At 40.2% G+C, this 20021-nt stretch overlaps 1 protein-coding gene across 1 annotated transcript; it reads right to left on the reverse strand.

Annotated features, from left to right (window-relative positions):
• Positions 1-280: 280 nt before the first annotated feature.
• Positions 281-19974, reverse strand: LOC129712170 (uncharacterized). The gene is made up of 9 exons (XM_055660421.1): positions 19782-19974; positions 12860-13017; positions 12106-12218; positions 10341-10465; positions 9615-9836; positions 7381-7470; positions 7168-7257; positions 4063-4230; positions 281-3232 (listed from the first exon to the last, which is right to left on the reverse strand). Exons 1-8 carry the CDS (start codon positions 19852-19854, stop codon positions 4088-4090), a joined length of 1014 nt encoding a protein of 337 aa, XP_055516396.1. The 5' UTR covers positions 19855-19974; the 3' UTR covers positions 281-3232; positions 4063-4087.
• Positions 19975-20021: the final 47 nt, after the last annotated feature.

Genomic DNA, 20021 nt, shown 5'->3' on the forward strand with positions numbered 1-20021 from the left:
GAACCTTTGACTTTATGGTCCATGGATAATTCTTATTTTGATATAAAATGATTCCTGTTCTGCAAAACAGATAACATTGATAATTCCTATAGAACACATATCAGATTGAACTAAAATGCCATGAGGATGTCAGAGCAAACTTGACCATTACGTGGCTATATCATTTTAGCAGTCAGGGTTAATTCTAACTTAATCAAAGGATTAAAGTCGGATTCAGATGGCATCACCCTCAGGAATGGCATTTCAGGTCCAGAAGGTGAACACTGGGACCACAATGGAATGCTACTGGTTATCAAGTAAATAGTGGTGTATCCAGACATAATTGCTATCCAGGAAGACTGAAGGGGGAAGATACCAGGCATAGATATGGCAGTCCATGGGTTTCTGTGGAATTTTGAAGTATACTACTGTTTCATCTGGACCCACATTTTCTGAGTCTGTTCCTGCCCACCAGCGACCTCATTTGGTGAACTTGTGATTGCTCAGTCTATGCAAGTAGCGATTAAACTCACACATTAGATTGCATTGTTGACCGATGACTGTTATTGGATTGTCGCATCATTGAAAGGGCCCCAAACATGGTCTGATACATTGTTATTATATCACTTACAGTTAGCCTGGGTATCAAGGCAAGTGCATCAAAAAAAAGCTGCCTTCATTTTAACTCCACAAATGGCTTATTCTCAGGCACACCATGTGAAAATTATTCCTAAAGTAGCTAGAAATCTTGCTTCCAATAAATCTTAACTTTACTATTAGCACTACCAATAGTTGGAAAGCTAGCATTGAAAATGTTAACCATAGCTATATTGGTAGAGGCAACTAAAGATAGATATAACCTTATGTTTATTTTTTTTAAATTCTAGACCGATGAGATGTTTCTTCAGGTTTACTTTCAGCCAAAGTTGCAGTATTGGTTTCCTTGTTTTATAGTTCTTCAAGATAACCTATAGGGTGAATGCAGGATATTTAGAAGGGCTTACCTTTTAGTTCAGCAGAACACTTGGTAATAAAATGGTTATTTGTTTATTTACAGGGAAAGATGAAGAAAGTGAAATGCCATCAGGGAAGACTAATTTTAATTAGATAAGACCTGGAAAATATAGACTGTGATCAGCTACCTTCTGGCAGCTCTACACCCAAATTGGCAGACATTCAAAAGTGAAATAATAATTTCATATAATAATATTAAAATAATAATAAAGGCCAACATATTCACATGAGGGTGAAAGGTTAAGGACAGTAAATCTTATATGGTATTCTGGTCGTCACATTACAGGAGGAATGTGGAGGCTATGGAGAGGATGCAGAAGAGGCTGGATTAGAGGATTTTAGCTATAGGAAAGGCTGAACAAACGTGGATTATTTTCTCTCGCCAATCAGTGACTGAGGGAGACGGGAGAAGTTTATATAATGAGGATAAGATTGGACACACGGTCATCACCGTTTCCCCAGGGAGGAAATGTCAAATACTAGACAACGTAGCTTTAAGGTAAGAAGGGTCAAGTTTAAAGGAATGGGGCAAGTTGCACAGAATACCTGGGATGCACTGCCAGGAGAGATATAGGATATGCACAGGATAATGGCTTCACATAGGCACATAAATGTACATAAATGTACAGAGGGATATGGATCATGTGCACACAGAAAGGGTTTCTTTAATTTGTCATCTTGTTTAGTGCAGACAATATGCAACAAAGGACCTTTTCCTATGTTATATTGTTCTATATTCAAAATGTCTAAAGTCCATGTCAAGTGAGATTAAGGTATAAAGGGAAAAAAATGGATCATAAAGATACAGAGAACTAAAAACAAGGGAGGCCTTTGAGAAATATATAAATTGTATGGGAGTATTTAAAAGGAAATTGGGAAGGCAATGAGACAGCAGACAATATCAGGGAAAACACAAAAAAATATATATGTATAGTAAGGGCAGAAGGATAACTAGTTAAAGAATTAAACCCATTAGTGACCAAAATGCTACCTGAGATAGACACAAAATGCTGGAGTAACTCAGCGGGTCAGGCAGCATATCTGGAGAAAAGCAATAGGTGCATTTCCTGCTACCTATTAAAATGCTACCTGACCTGAGTGTCTCCAGCATTTGTTTTGTTTCTAAGGCAGGCGTGCTTTCAGTCAATTATTGCCGAAACAGAATTTTCTTAGCTGCTAGTACATTATTCTCTACCTTGTTTTTAGATTGCTTTGTTGCTCTGAGTATATTGGTGGATATACTGTTGCTTGTGTATATTGGTGGATAATTGTTAAATATTCATTTTTATTGACCAAATTCCTCATTACAGCTAGTGCAACTGACCTCAAGGTTTCAAAATCATCTATTTGTACATTTTGTTTGCAGCAATTCATGATTTGCATGACAAATCAGATACCAGGTGATTTTTTCCAATGAATATTTCTGAACTAGCATTTCTGCTGTTTGGGCACACATCATAGCATTTCTAGAAGATTTCTGTAACAAATGGTATTGCTCTACAATGTGAATCACATCAGGAGCCAGGGATTTTCAAAAGCATTTATTTTTGAGTGAAACTAAAAAAAAATCAACTGTGTATTGTGAACAAATGTTCAGGAAAGCTTAAGGAAGAAAATATACAGTACAACGTTAATGACCTGGCAGACTCAGGACTTTAGTCGTGCTGAATTGGCAGATTTTCCAGACCACTGAATGCTTTTTCAATTAATACTCCAATACACTTTTAATGCACCGTTTAAGATAATATTCCGTATTTTACATCTTCCAATAAACAAGGTTAAGTTTCAGGGGATAATGGAAATCGGGACACAGGTGAGTGAAAAGGGAGCCTAGGAACTGGGCCCCCCATGGATGGAAAGTGAGGGTGATCACCCAATCCCCATTGAGTGCAAAGGGGTCAAGGGAACTGAGGGCATCCACCGGAACATGAGAGTTCAGAGAACATGGAAACTACGGCCCTTGTTAACTGAAAGTATGGCAGACATCACCGGCTGAGCCTGATGCCCAACCACTGGGATTCACAAATAGTTGGAAAGCACCCTATCAGAGTTTTTGTGTATTAAATAATAAATAATAGTATGTTATTTTCAGTAAACAGATAAACCCATCAACGGATGACCTTAGAATTAAAACAGCTTTCTGAAGAAATACCAGAAATGGTAAGTTTTGGCATTATTCTTTGAAGTCTAATAGATGTTTGTGCCACGTTCATCTTCAAATCGAATTTTCTGCATATTCCTAAATCACAAAAAGATTAGTTACTTATTTAGATTTAGTAATAAAGTGAAAACAAGGCGATTAAAGCTTCCTTCACATAATGAACTGTGACCTACCTGCAAATGGGTTAAATAACCTGCTCCTATTTGTTTCTCACAGCACTAAAAACAATTCAATGCGGCTGAAGATAGGTTTAGCTCTGGGCTGAGAAAATATGGCTATTGCTTTGCACAGCAAGACCCATTTATGTTGATCCCATTATATTTTCCCCATATTTAGTTTATAATGAATGCAACATCCTCTCTAACACAGAAGACTGAAGCTCCCAACATGACTCTCAGCTTCTGCCAAATTTCTACTAGGGAGCACTCAGAACACTGAATATTGCTAAATAGCTTTTATTATTTTCACAAATCTTATTTTTATATCTGAGTATAATTTTGTGTTATCTATCCACAATCTTTATGACCTTGAAATAAACTCATCAGCGGTTACCAACCTAAAGGTTCCCACTCATTCCCATCCCTCTGCAACAGCTTAAAAAACGAGCATTGATAAATTAAGACCAAGTTGTTTTTTCTTGTGAGTATGCCCCGATTTATCATTATGTGCTGTGCAATACCAGATTTTAAATCATTCATTTATTCCAGGCATGCAGCCACTTACCTTAAGTTATCCACATCTTTGAAAAACTCAAACTCACACGAGTTCCCTGCATGCAGTGAAGTTCAATGTACATGTGGATGTTTCAGGTGCAGGAGCTATATCAATTATTTCACTGTTCTGAGCATTGTTAACTACTTTTCACCATAATTGTTAAAATACAGTATTTTAAAATCAATCAAACTTACTGTGATTGAAACAGACAAGATTAAATCATTTTGTTTTGTAAAATACTTTAAATCCATCAAGGAAATTCTGGTCATTGACAGTTAGAATAGAAGCGCCATCAAATATCCTCTCCTTTGCCATCATTATTACTGAAGCCTCTTTCATACTAAATACCTCTTCTGCATTATCTGAGAAGGAAAACAAAGTAAATCACATAAGAAAGGAACTGCAATGCTAATTTACACTGAAGACACAATATGCTGGAGTAATTTAGCGGGTCAGGCAGCTTCTCTGGAGAAAGGGAATAAGTTACATTTCAGAACGAGACCCTTCTTCAGTCCGATTCCTTTTTTCATTCTCCTATTCCTTTTCTCCAGAGACGCTGCTTAGCCTGTTGATTTACCCCAGAATTTTATGTCTATCTTCAAATCACATAATTAGTTCCTTTTCATTACAGTCGTGTGCTTTTTGAGGTTTCACTCTGTTTTCACCCACCTACACTCTGATACATGGTTCTGTACAATCTGTTATTACAAAATAAAAGGATTGAATAAAAAGCTAAAAACACCCTCTCTGGAATGATAGTGAATAATCTATGAATCTTCTTAAATTGATATTGACATATTGTTACGTGACACAGTGAGATACTGAGATACAGTGAAACATAGAAACATAGAACATAGAAATTAGGTGCAGGAGTAGGCCATTCGGCCCTTCAAGCCTGCACCGCCATTCAATATGATCATGACTGATCATCAACTCAGTATCCCGTACCTGCCTTCTCTCCATACCCTCTGATCCCCTTGGCCACAAGGGCCACATCTAACTCCCTCTTAAATATAGCTAATGAACTGGCCTCAACTACCCTCTGTGGCAGAGAGTTCCAGAGATTCACCACTCTCTGTGTGAAAAAAGTTCTTCTCATCTCGGTTTTTAAAGGATTTCCCCTTTATCCTTAAGCTGTGACCCCTTGTCCTGGACTTCCCTAACATCGGGAACAATCTTCCTGCATCTAGCCTGTCCAACCCCTTAAGAATTTTGTAAGTTTCTATAAGATCCCCTCTCAATCTTCTAAATTCTAGAGAGTATAAACCAAGTCTATCCAGTCTTTCTTCATAAGACAGTCCTGACATCCCAGGAATCAGTCTGGTGAACCTTCTCTGCACTCCCTCTATGGCAATAATGTCCTTCCTCAGATTTGGAGACCAAAACTGCACGCAATACTCCAGGTGTGGTCTCACCAAGACCCTGTACAACTGCAGTAGAACCTCCCTGCTCCTATACTCAAATCCTCTTGTTATGAAAGCCAACATACCATTCGCTTTCTTTACTGCCTGCTGCACCTGCATGCCTACCTTCAATGACTGGTGTACCATGACACCCAGGTCTCGCTGCATCTCCCCCTTTCCCAATCGGCCACCATTTAGATAATAGTCTGCTTTCTCGTTTTTGCCACCAAAATGGATAACCTCACATTTATCCACATTATACTGCATCTGCCAAACATTTGCCCACTCGCCCAGCCTATCCAAGTCACCTTGCAGTCTCCTAGCATCCTCCTCACACCTAACACTGCCCCCCAGCTTAGTGTCATCCGCAAACTTGGAGATATTGCCTTCAATTCCCTCATCCAGATCATTAATATATATTGTAAATAGCTGGGGTCCCAGTACTGAGCCTTGCGGTACCCCACTAGTCACTGCCTGCCATTGTGAAAAGGACCCGTTTACTCCTACTCTTTGCTTCCTGTTTGCCAGCCAGTTCTCTATCCACATCAATACTGAACCCCCAATGCCGTGTGCTTTAAGTTTGTATACTAATCTCTTATGTGGGACCTTGTCGAAAGCCTTCTGGAAGTCCAGATAAACCACATCCACTGGTTCTCCCCTATCCACGCTACTAGTTACATCCTCGAAAAATTCTATAAGATTCGTCAGACATGATTTACCTTTCGTAAATCCATGCTGACTTTGTCCAATGATTTCACCACTTTCCAAATGTGCTGCTATCCCATCTTCAATAACTGACTCTAGCAGTTTCCCCACTACCGATGTTAGACTAACTGGTCTGTAATTCCCCGTTTTCTCTCTCCCTCCCTTCTTAAAAAGTGGGGTTACGTTTGCTACCCGCCAATCCTCTGGAACTACTCCAGAATCTAAAGAGTTTTGAAAGATTATTACTAATTCATCCACTATTTCTGGAGCTACTTCCTTAAGTACTCTGGGATGCAGCCTATCTGGCCCTGGGGATTTATCGGCCTTTAATCCATTCAATTTACCCAACACCACTTCCCGACTAACCTGGATTTCACTCAATTCCTCCAACTCCTTTGACCCGCGGGCCCCTGCTATTTCCGGCAGATTATTTATGTCTTCCTTAGTGAAGACGGAACCAAAGTAGTTATTCAATTGGTCCGCCATATCCTGGTTCCCCATGATCAACTCACCTGTTTCTGACTGCAAGGGACCTACATTTGTTTTAACTAATCTCTTTCTTTTATTTATGATATCCATGCAGGGGAAGGTGAAGACTATTTAGTTAGTTGGCATTTTATTTCATTGTCTCAAAAAAATCTACTGAAATTCACATTTACGTTTTCCAATCTTAAAATACAATCGGGCTCAATTTTAATCTTAATTATTTCTCTTCTCATTTCAGAGTACTACTGTTACTAGGATCTGAGATTTGGGGATTGAAATCTATTATGGTCAGTTTTTTACATAATTGCTGCAATATACCGATTTAAGATTTCTGAATCCTTCCTATGATCAGGTTTTTTCATTCTTGCTTTTAGTCAAGTTGAGAAGGAAGACATTACCATTAGAATAATGACTTGGCATTGCACATTTCCAATTCGAGTTAGGGGAGGGAATGGATTTCCGCAAAGACAATATTAACAATATTGAGAAGCAAGGCTTCCATACACATAATACAGATTTCTAAGCAAGCGGGAAAACTTATTATACATTTTGGAGTACTACAATATGACATTTCCTGTTGTTAATGAACTGAAACTAGTCGCACAATGAATTCTGTACGCTCTTTTCAGAATAATCCCTTATTTACTGATCACCTTTTATTAATCAAATATTGGAGACACAGAACTCACTTCATGGGATACTAACCTGGACAAACTGGAATACACTTGGAACAATCTGTGCCATCCTTCTTTCTGGCACATAGGTCCTGGCAATTTTTCACAGAAATACCACACACTATGAAAAAAGAGATACATGCAATTCAATGAATATTTGCTTTCTTATATTTATATAACATTTCTACAAATGTTCACGATCTATTAATTGATTTAAAAAGAATAAATATATCAGCAATCATACCTTCAGTAAATGAAGTTTTTACAATCCCAATGCAATTACACAATTGATCCTCATGGCCACATATTGGTCCAGGAAATTCTGAAACGCATACTGTAAAGCAATCAGTGTCATAGTGAAGAACAAAATTAAACAACTCTGGAGATAAAAATTAGAAAATAATTATTATAAAAAAGAATATTGTCATCTTTTCTCAAACACCCTTACATTTTCTTCATTAGCAAAACCATTATTTGAATTTCACTTTTTTCACCTTTTATCATTTTGGTCAGCCAAATTATTAATTTATTTACTTGAGCAACTAACACAATAAAAAAAATCTTAATTTAAAATTCTCCATAAAATCTGAATGTTATTCTTAAGTTATTCATTTCTTTAAAAAGGGAATATGTGTATTATTCCATTGACCATTGATAAAAATACAGTTCCAGTATAAATTTCTGCTACAAATGAGACCCGAATGGCCTGAAAATAATGCTGTAACTAAGATTAGTATTTTGCCCATCAAATCTTTACAGATAAATTCTGCAACCCTAACACGGCCACATATTTTCACAGTTCATTTATACCACTACCCCCCTTGCTCATACTCACCCTGAGCTTCCCACAATGCCAAGGATGCATTCCCAAAACATTCCTGAACCACCCCAAGGCTAGAGCTTTCCCCCCAGTCAGAAATGTCAGCTGTTTAGTTAAATCTTTCCGACAGTAAAAATCAAAGTCAAAGTCAATTTTATTCGTCACATACACCCAAAGGTGCAGTGAAATGAATTTGCCAGCAGCGGTACAATTAAAAAAGAACACACAATACACAATACGATTTAACAAACATTCACCACAGGATTCTTCACTGTGGTGGAAGGCGCAAAGTTCAGTCAGGCCTCCTCCTTGTTCACCCGTGGTCAGGGCCATTAATGAGAAATTAATGAGAATAACAAATAATATTAATGATTTGGACGAGGGAATTGAATGCAACATCTCCAAGTTTGCGGATGACACGAAGCTGGGGGGCAGTGTTTGCTGTGAGGAGGATGCTAGGAGGCTGCAAGGTGACTTGGATAGGCTGGGTGAGTGGGCAAATGCATGGCAGATGCAGTATAATGTGGATAAATGTGAGGTTATCCACTTTGGTGGTAAAAACAGGAGAGTAGACTATTATCTGAATAGTGGCCGATTAGGAATAGGGGAGATGCAACGAGACCTGGGTATCATGGTACACCAGTCATTGAAAGTAGGCATGCAGGTGCAGCAGGCAGTGAAGAAAGCGAATGGTATGTTAGCATTCATAGCAAAAGGAGTTGAGTATAGGAGCAGGGAGGTTCTACTGCAGTTGTACAGGGTCTTGGTGAGACCACACCTAGAGTATTGCGTACAGTTTTGGTCTCCTAATCTGAGGAAGGACATTCTTGCCATATGGGTAGTACAGAGAAGGTTCACCAGATTGATTAATGGGATGTCAGGACTTTCATATGAAAAAAGACTGGATAGACTCGGCTTGTACTGGCTAGAATTTAGAAGATTGAGGGGGGATCTTATAGAAACTTTGGGTAGGCTAGATGCAGGAAGATTGTTCCTGATGTTGGGGAAAGCCAAAACAAGGGGTCACAGTTTAAGTATAAAGGGGATATCATTTAGGACTGAGATGAGAAAAACATTTTTCACACAGTGGTGAATCTCTGGAATTCTTTGCCACAGTTCTCTGCAACTGTTGAGGCCAGTTCATTGGCTATATTTAAGAGGGAGTTAGATGTGGCCCTTGTGGCTAAAGGGATCAGAGGGTATGGAGAGAAGGCAGGTACAGGGTACTGAGTTGGATGATCTGCCATGATCATATTGAATGGCGGTGCAGGCTCGAAAGGCCGAATAGCCTACTCCTGCACCTATTTTCTATGTTTCTATGAGTTAATTAATGTTTAAAACATTATAATGGATGAATAAAAAGAATAAATTAAAGTAATACATTTAAGTAAGAAAAGAAGCCTACCTTCCCCCATTGTTCCTCTATCTGTACCCTACAAACCCCATTTCAATCAATCAGTTCTCATATCTTACACCCAGTCTGACTGATGATGATGCTGGAAAATCTCAGCAAGACTGGATCAATCCATGGATACAAGTTCTCTACTTGCAAGGATAGTGGAACAATATCAATCATGGCTTTCAAAGTGAATCAGATAGGCACTTGAGGGATAAACAAACTTAAGGACAAATTAGGTATAAACAGATGATTTTTTTACCTGCCGGGGTATAGATGGTCGAATAACGATTGAAGGTGAAAATGGCTGAGGCATCAAGAAGATAAAACACTTTGGGTCTCCAGGTCTCCAGTATTCCAGTGCATGCCCTTCCTTGCTGCAAGCATTCACGTTTGGCTGCATTCAGATTAGTTTTTGAAGGGTAATCATATGGAGGTTTTAATGTCAGCCCCAAGCTCCCTTTTTTCTGAAACCAGTCCATATCTGAAAGGTACATAGTTCGAAGTAAATCTTGTGAGCTTGTGAATCTCTGATTCATCTGGAAAGGCGTTTTAGGGCCGTGAACAGTGGTAAGCAAAAGGTGTAGGGAGGCCTTTCTCTTCTATCACATATCACCTAGTGGCCTCAGTTTCAGCACTCCCTCTTCCCCTTCCTACCTGGCTCCATGTGTTAATTTCTCTTTCCCTCTTCTCCCACCTTATGGTTGCATCTATGACTACTAGCATCTGTCTCTCACCTCCCTTCCATACACTGGCTAACCTCTCCACATTCTCAGTCTGATGCATGGTCACAACCCACGATATCGACCACTCCTTTGCATCTACAGATGCTGCTTGACCCGCTGTTCTTTCAATAGGTTTGAATTTGCTCCAGATCCTTGCATTTTAAGTCACTTATGTTTACATCCTACTATTAACATATTTTGCTACAAATGGATCTTCAGTCAAATTACCCCTGCGCAATGTTTGCCAATTCTCATTTACTTACCCTTCATTGATTTACAAACAAAATGATTTTCTACTGAGCACTGAATGTCTGTTAACAGCCCAGACTTAGTATCCATTTGAACACAGTCTTTTAGGTCTCCCCTCTGAAGATCTATTCTGAAATATCTTCAATGCATAAAACATGAATGGATTAAAATTAAAACTAGAATTAACTGATAAGTATTTATGCATTATTTGATAATGACTATAAAGAGATATTTATCACAGTGATAAGGCGACACAGTGGCGAAGCTGGTAGAACTGCAGTCTCATAGTGTCGGGTTCGATCCTGATCTGGCGTGCTGTCTGTGTGGAGTTTGCGCATTTTCCCTGTGACCACGTGGGTTTACTCCAGTTTCCTCCTACATCCCATAGACATGTGGGTTTATAGGTTAATTGGCCTCTGTAATTTACCTCTAGTGTGTAGAGAGTGGATGAAAAAATAGGATAACATAGAACTAGCATGAACAGGTAGGTGATTGATGTTCAGCATGGACTCAGTGGGCTGAAGGACCCTTTTCCTTGACATATCTCTAAATTAAACTAAAGTATTTACATTTACATTGGGTTTAAACCGAAGATAGGCACAAAAAGCTGGAGTTACTCAGCGGGACAGGTAGCAACTCCGGAGAGTTCAGGTCGAGGGCCTTCTTCAGACGAAATGTGTAAGAAGGAACTGCAGATGCTGGTTTAAACCAAAGATAGACCCAAAAAGCTGGAGTAACTAATGGTTTGGGACAATTGGAGGACCTGAAAGGTACTGTATAAAACCAAGCTTCTCTTGAATTGCTTTAATTGAAATGGGTTTAAAAAGGATTTTCGAGGTGGTTACCGGGGCTGGAGGGTGAGTTGTAAGGAGAGGCTGGATCTTTTTTGTCCTGGTGTGCAGGTTGCTAAGGGCTATGCAGAAATATATAAAATCATGTGGAACATAGATAAGGTGAACAGTCAAATCTTTTCCCCGGGGTAGGGGAGTGAAAAAGTCATGTTTTAAGGTGAGAAGGGAAAGATTTAAAAGGCCCTGAGCGAGTGTGCATACATGGAACAAGCTGGCAGAAAAGTAGTAGAGCAAGTAGAATTTTAACATTTAGAGGATACTTGGATAGGAGCTCAGATAATAATAGTTTGGAGGGATATGGGCCAGGTGCTGAATAGTAGGACTAGCCATGGCAACAGGAAGAGTAGATAACAAGAATTATGGCCCTGTCCCACGATGCGAGTTCATTGAAGAGCTCTCCCGAGTTTAAAAAAAAAAAAACTCATTGTAAGCACGGAGAGTGAACGTAGCGGGTACGTCGGAGCTTGGGGACGTCTCTTAGCGTATGGAACGCTAACGGCAGGTACTCGGGAAGACTCGCTAACGGCAGGTAAGCTCGGGAAGACTCGTGAAGATTTTTCAACATTGAAAAATGTCTACGTTTTTTCTCACCAGGAGTTTTTTTTCACACGAGAGCCCCGAGTACCGACGAGTGGCCATTACCGTAAATCTCCGAGTTCGAATCAAGGCAAACTCGGGAGAACTCTTTGAATGAACTCGTACAGTGGGACAGGGCTTTAAGAATCTTAACATCAAAGGTTTACAGGAAATCCGTGATATCAGTTTAGTACCAGTTTGGAAGTAGGCAACAAATTAATGAACGCACAACTTCAAGTAATTGCGTCATTTCAGACAATCTGGTTCTTTTGTTGTTACTCTGCTCCTATCTAACCATTGAATTAAAAATAAATGGATAAAGCAACAATTATAATAACAGTAACAAACTCACGGAATCAGGACAACATTCAAAGGATCATTTGTTGTCCAGTGAAAATCAGATTCAGCTTCACGATCATTGAGTCCAGTCCAATAAACTCCAGCGGCTTCCCTTGTGAACCAATTCTGTTGTAAAATAATTCAATTTAAAAGTTGAATTCTCTTCCTTTTAAACAGTCAACCCTGACTGGTCTGAGGAAACTATATGATGAGAGCATGTCCATAAACTTGATTGTGACATGATTGAGATTGGTATGAATAGCTGTCACAAGAGAAAGTTACACTTGACATAGTTTCATACATCGGATCCTTGCTGGAATCCTACATGGCAGTTTGCCACTCACAGACATTTTGGAAAGCTAATCCATGCCTCTATTGAGGACACTGAATATTTTCTTGCGAGATATTTTGGCATCAGAAGAAGCAAATATGCTATCAGCTTCCCCACACGAGTTACACACCTGTTTTTTTAATCAACAACATCATCTAAACAGTGGCTAAGACAAAACCACTATGTACGATAGATTTTATTGTATCCTATTAAAAAAATTGTTAAAATTCCCCTATTCCCCCCCCCCCCCCCCCTCTCCACAGAAGACACACCAGGAGACATACATTCAGGCACTCTGGAAACAACAAAAAGTCCAAAGAAACACACGAGCTGCTGGCAAGGCTGCTGCACACGGCGCCATCTTGGGAGGGAGGGAGGGAGGGGGGGGGGGGGGGGGGGGGGAATCAGATATTCAACTGCTCATTTTTATATTTACCTTTTCTTCTATGGTGTCCAGGTAGAGTAATTCAGTGCCTCTATAAGCCCTACAGACATCTAGTGCTTTTTCCCAAGTAGCAGTGAAAGTAGTACTCCAAAGGTAACAGTGATCTTTAAAAATGTGCCAGTTGGGATCCCCTGGGCAATTAATACCATCTGCATAAAGAAACAAATAAACATCTCAGTGAAAATGCTCAGAATAGCCCCTGCTTTAAAGTAATACAGGTTATTTATAAAAGGAAACATTTATAAAAGGAAACATATAACATGTCAGTATTTCTAGGAATAGCCATCTCTACAAAAACAGACAAACTTTATGACAAGATCTTCATTAAAACAATGTATCAATGCAGAATAAACATTACAGTTCTTAAAGTAATACTAAAAATTACATGTCATATCCTTCCACTAATGCAAATTACCATCCATTTAGTATGTGCTTTACTTAATCTCAAGATTTAAAGTGCTTGGAATGACAGATTGTTCTTCAAATCTAGTTGAAGTTCTCTAGGGGGCTGTTGTGAAGCTGCGATATTCTGACTGCAGGTATTGTGGTAAATGTCTGCTTGTGTCAAACAAGGAGCTTCTGGCGCAGCGGTAGAGGTGCTGCCTTACAGCGCCAGAGATCCAGGTTCATTCCTGACTATGGGTGTAGTCTGTGCGAAGTTTGTACGTACTCCGTGTGACTGCATGGCTTTTCTCCAAATTTCCTTGCACATTCCAAAGACATACATGTTTATAGGTTAATTGGCTTCTGTAAATTGCCCCGAGTGTAGAAAATGCAAAAGTGGGATAACATAGAACTAGCGTACAGGCGATCAAAAGTTGGTGTGGAATTGGTGGGCTGAAGGGCCTGTTTCCACATTGTATCTCTAAGCTAAACTTTATGGTAGTTTGGATGATAATCTCTGCCTTTTCCACCAATCTGGGATACCTGATCTGTGTATTGTCATTGTTGCCATAAGCCAAATCTCCATTATATAATGTGGGCCACATGCCAATTATATCTTCACCTCTAACTTGAGGCAAATCTTTGGCATCTCTTTTGTGGCTGAAAACCAGTTTATTTTTGGCTACCTGCAGTTATCTTCTTACACTCCTTTGTTCAAGCAACCTCTGTGCACAGGTAAGCACATTTCTAGTTAGTTTGTTCACACTCTATTACTCAACATCCCTTGGGTTGAGTGCTGCAAAAGCCAGGATGCTCAAGTAGGAGAATGACTATTGATTGAGCATTCATGGCCATTCACAGCATTCCTGATTTTACATAATTCTCTGGAAAGTGAGATACTGCTTCCCATGTTCAAACTGCCAGTTCTCTTAGAATATACAGTTGTCTGTGGTTAACTACAACTTATTTATATGTGACTGGTGTCACTGAATGCTCTACCTTTGAGGTTTAGAATATTTGTCAACAAATGGATGTATGGTAAAAAGGTCTTCCTCCCAAAACAATTAAGGAGAGGGCTGGATTAACCAAGCAATTGCAGATTTGTTAGTTTAAGTTCAGTGTTTGGCAAATATTGGTATCCATTCAAAGAAATGGGATAACCTCAACTCGGAGCATAGAAGTTGGGAGGTCATGTTGCAGTTATATAAGACGTTGCTGAGGCCACATTTAAAGTATTATGTTCATTTCTGGGCACCATGTTATAGGAAAGATGTTGTTGTTGGAAAGGGTTCAGAGATTTACAAGGATGTTGCCAGGACTCGAGGGTCTGAGCTATGGAGAAGGTTGAGGCTGGGACTATTCCTTGGGAGCACAGGAGGATGAGGGGTGATCTTATAGAGGTGTATAAAGTCGTGAGAGGAATAGAAACAGAGTACCTTGCTCAGAGTAGGGGAATCGAGGACCAGAGGACATAGATTTAAGGTGAAGGGAAAAAGATTTAATAGGAATCTGAGGGGTAACTTTTTCACACAAAGGGAGGTGGTGTGTGTGGAGGAGGTACTTGAGGCAGGGACTATCCCAACGTTTTAAAAAACAGTTAGACAGGTACATGGATAGGACCGGTTTGGAGGGATAGGGACCAAACACAGGCAGGTGGGATTAGTGCAGCTGGGATATATTGGCCAGTGGGCAAGTTGAACAGAAGGGCTTGGTTTCCATGCTGTGTGACTATGATTCTGATCACGATACAAAATATCTGCTTATATCTGCTGACTCCAAGCAGAATTTCCCTCCTTTATCTTGAGCAGTCTTACCTTCTCTCTGGTACACAAAAATGCTGGAGAAACTCAGCGGGTGCAGCAGCATCTATGGAGCGAAGGATTATCTTCTCTCTGGTTAGCCTAATTTTTATTGCAGGTATAAAATGCTTTGAGATTTTCTTTAATCCTATTCACCAATAAGTTTTTCATTATTTTCTGTTTTTTATTGCATGACCAACACAAATCTCCACGAGAGTGGACAGGACACATATGTGAGTTTTAATTTACATGCAGAATAATCTACATCATGATTACACTTGTCGCTGACCAAGAAATCACAGTATCAGGTCTGCTGGCATTAAATTTGCAAAGTTTACTGGAGAAATTGTAATGAATGTGTAATTGATTTTTTTTTAAATTTACAATACCAGATATCTTTAGTAAAGTTAGAAACCAAGTGCTTATATGTTTTCACTAATTATCTATCATGTTTAAATCCATTTTCCATTTCACCCATATCTCCCTTCAAACCTTTGTTAATGCCTTTAAATCGAAAACACTTAAGTTTCAGATCCAAATTTCTCACACTCAATGTGAAATTCTATAATGCTACAATTACTTTCCCCAACAGGATCAATCATTAAAAGATTGTCCACTCCTCAATGAAGTTTGGCAACTGCAGTGACAAGGGTGCCATGGATGGAAACGGGCAGTCAATACAGGGACATGTTTAGTTTAGTTTAGTGTCACGTGTACCGAGGTACAGTGAAAAGCTTTTGTTGTGCGCTATCCAGTCAACGGAAAGACAATACATGATTACAATCGAACCATTTACAGTGTATAGATACATGATAAGGGAATTACGTTTAGTGCAAGGTAAAACAAGCAAAGTCCAGTCAAGGATAGTCTGAGGGTCACCAAAGAGGCAGATAGTAGTTCAGGACTGGCTCTCTGGTTGTGGTAGGATGATTGCCTGATAACAGCTGGGAAGAAACTGTCCCTGAATCTGGAGGTGTGTGTTTTCACACTTCTGAACCTTTTGGCCAGTGGGAAAGGGGAGAAGAGGGAGTGGCCAGAATGTGACTCGTCCTTGATTATGCTACTGGCCTTGCCGAAGAGGCGCGAGGTATAAATGGAGTCAATGGAAGTGAGGTTGGCTTGTGTGATGGTCTGACTTGTGTCAACAATTTGCTGCAATTTCTTGCGGTCATGGATGGAGCTGTTCCTAATGCAAGCTGTGATGCATCTTGATAAAATGCTTTCTGTGGTGCACCTGTAGAGGTTGCTGAGAGTTGTAGGGGCTATGCTAAACTTAATAAGCCTTATAAGGAAGTAGAGGCTTCGGTGTGTTTTCTAGATCGTTGGTTCAATATGGGTGGTTTAGACGTTGTTGGTGATATTGACTCCAGGGAATTTGAAGTTTTCACCTATCTCTACTTTGGTGCCATCAATGCAAACTGGGATATGTGTATCAGTACACTTCCTGAAGTCGATCGCTTGCTGACATTGAAAGGTTGTTGTCTCGACACAAGGTTTTCGATCCCCTTTGATATCACAATCCGGTGTTGTTTTCTAATCATTCTTGTACATGGCTTCACAGTCGTGGGTGCACAAGGAGTAAAGAAGGGGGCCGACAATGTAGCTTTGTGGAACACCAGTATTGAGGATTATCGTGGAGGATGATTAGTTGCCTATCCTCACTAATTGTAGTCTGTTGGTCAAGAAGTCGAGGATCCATTTGCAGAGATGAGTGCTAACACCAAAGTCCTGTGAGTTTGGATGGTATAATGGCGTTAAAGGCAGAGCTGTAGTATATGAATAGGAGTCTGACATAGGTGTCTCTCTTCTCCAGGTGTTCCAGGGATGAGTGTAGGGCTAGGGCGATGGCATAATCCGTGGACCTGTTGTGGCCGTAGGCGAACTGCAGTGGGTTGAGGCTGCTGGGTAGACTGGATTTAATGCGTTCCATAATTAGCCTCTCAAAAATGTCATAAGATCCCAGTCAGATGAGGTAGAGTTTGAATGTGCATGGCTTAAAGTTATAACACCCCACGGGTCTAGCACAACTTCCTCCTGCACCCAATCAAGCACGGAGAATTAAAAACATTAAATATTATGTGCCATCGGTCACCGAAACAAGCAGATTTAAGGCAGTGGAGATCTGGATTATAATAAACATTGCGACAAATTCTAGGAGGCTCCAAACTTTAAAAACTAATCAATAAACATGTACTCCATCAACTAGGACTAGAATAACCAGACAGACTTCTTGTAGTGTTGTTACAATCCCTGCCATCAGTGGCGCTCCAGATATGCCGGCTGCTGTGCGCAGGACTCGAGAGGCTGTTTGGTGGGGGGGGGGGGGGGGGGGGGGGGGGGGGGGGGGGGGTTTGGTGGGGGGGGGGGTGGGGGGGGGGGGGGGGGGAGTAAACTGCACTCTTACAACAAGCTTATGATGTAGAGGAAATCCCATTCTGTCATCCGTTTGTGGTTTTTTTCAACACGTTGCTGGTCTATTGAATCGCTAGATTTGAAAGTCGGGGCTCAAATTCAAGGCCTTCAAAATCACGATCGCAAGTTCAGGCTAAAACAAAAGGTATGTAGGACATTTCTTTAACATCTTACCTAGTTTTTGGTGTGATTTAATTTTAATCTGATGATGCAAAATAAGTTAATTAGGCCCTGATATCGGCAACATGATCATTATCCGTATTGTGTAATTGTCTATCCGTGATCACTATTTTCATGCTAAATATCTGACTAAAAACTTCCACCATACAGATCGGATTGTGGCCGTCACCATCTGTATGTATGTCTGTGTAAAACGGCCGTTGTCCTCGTTCACAGCTTTTGAGTTGTCAATACAAAACAATAGGGGACAAGATGATAATTTCCTAGTATGAAAATGACCATAACCTTTTTAATACAGAAGATATGAAAGTGAATTAGGTAAATATTAAAGGTTTTTTTTAATGCTCAACATTTTGTAACATTCCTACTTCTTGCCACCTCCAATCTTCCCGTTTCTCCACTCCTCACATATAGTCCCCCCCACTGGTTGACCCTCATCGATGAGCTATGTTAATACTGTACTCATTTGTACAGTAATACTGTACTCAATACTGAATTGAGTTTTCTCCAGACCCACTAAGCTGGAAAGTGGATCTGGAGAAAAGGCATCGATGACATCTGAGGAAGGGTTTCCACCTCCAGTTTAAATTCCATTTGGAATATTTTGGAGGACCAAGAAACCAAGTTATCACGTCACCTATTCCTTCTCTCCAGAGATGTTGCCTGACTTGCTGAGTTACTCCAGCTTTTTGTGTTTGTACTCATTTAATGGAAGTACCCCCACAAGTTCAGCTGCTGGATGTTTTATTGCGCTGTTGTCACATGTTATGGTCTACTGAATGCGCACTTCTTGTAGGTGTTCATGTAGGTATGTTACAAAACCTACCTGAATCGTGGTTGAGCATCTGCCCTACCCCTTGTGTGTGATTTTGGCGCTGTTTAGAGGGGGCGGGTTTAAAACGCGATTTTTACTAGGCTGTTCCAATCGAAAATGTTCAGCCTAGTAAATCATTAACGGAAAATCGCTGAAAGACCCCGTCGCAAAAGGTATTATTAGTTTTTATGGCCTTGTAAAATAGTTAGAGTAGTTTAAAAATCACTCTCTAAACTCGCAACCTCTCGCAGCCCCAGGGTTTTATAAAGCAAACAATTAAAGGTATGTACCTTATTTTTACATTAAATGGGGCATGTATATAACCCTGTATATAAAGTTTTCTTTAGCGGGTAGTTCATTTTGGGCTCTTTATATCCCGCAGTATTTTTCTGGGCACTTGAGGGCACAAATTCAGCGCAATGTGAACGTTCTAAACCAGCGCGTTCACAGGAACCCACTAGAAAGCCGATTTAAATTTACTTTAATTTACAGCAATTGAACACTAAATTCCTTCCATTTGGCCTATAAATTGATGTAAATGAGATTTAAAAATAATGTTTTATTGTGAATTATTTGTGAATATTATTTGGACACTTGGGCTATTTAAAAATGTTAATCATTTATTAAGAAATGGATAGATGTTTAGATCTAGTAAATTGAAGTTTGAAATTAGCTACAATTGGGTAACTAACTAATTATATGCTTTAATTTCAGGTCATCCAAGTTAGATTATTTTATATTTGTTTCAGAATGGTTCAATCTATGATAACTGAAAATTTCATTCAGTTCTCTTAATTTTTAAGAAGGTTATGTGCTTTTGACTGTCCACGATCACAGCTTTTTTGTTATGTCCATAGAAAATCAATAGGGAACAAGGTGCTAATTTCCGAGTATGAAAATGGCCATAACTTTTTTATTACTTGAGATATGAAAGTGAATTAGGTGTCAAATTAAACTTATTGTGGGATAAATTGCAGACTTGATTTTTTAAATCTCAAAATTTTGTAACATTGCTAGTTCATGGGCTGATCAGGAGCAGTCCACCCAGAGCTGCAAACACTCCATCCAGGACCAGAACTGACAATCATGTTCCCCAAAACACTGTGGCTATAATTAAAGACACTGCGTACAAATAAATCACGTTTGGATCTGAAGAAGGTTCTCGACCGGAAACATCACCCATTCCTTCTCTCCAGAGATGATGCCTGACCCGAATTTTTGTGTCTATTCCCAATTTTTTCACGTTCTCCGAGGCTAAAAGCGTTGTCACGGACACTGCTTCTACAGCAGCCTGCGTGTGATGCCCCCCCCCCCATGCCCGCACCTGTAGAGAGAAGCATCGCTGCCGCCACGACCGCTCCTGCCGCCACACTCAGGCCGCCGCCCGGGCGCGCCATTCCCAACCGAACCGCCGCCGCACGTGACGCCGCCCGGGCACGCCATTCCCAACCGTCCCAACCCAACCGCCGCCGCACGTGACGCCGCTCGGGCGCGCCATTCCCAACCGTCCCAACCGCCGCCGCACGTGACACCGCTCGGGCACGCCATTCCCAACCGTCCCAAC

This window comes from Leucoraja erinacea, chromosome 31, assembly GCF_028641065.1.
Source record: "Leucoraja erinacea ecotype New England chromosome 31, Leri_hhj_1, whole genome shotgun sequence".
Taxonomy (NCBI): Eukaryota; Metazoa; Chordata; class Chondrichthyes; order Rajiformes; family Rajidae; genus Leucoraja; species Leucoraja erinaceus.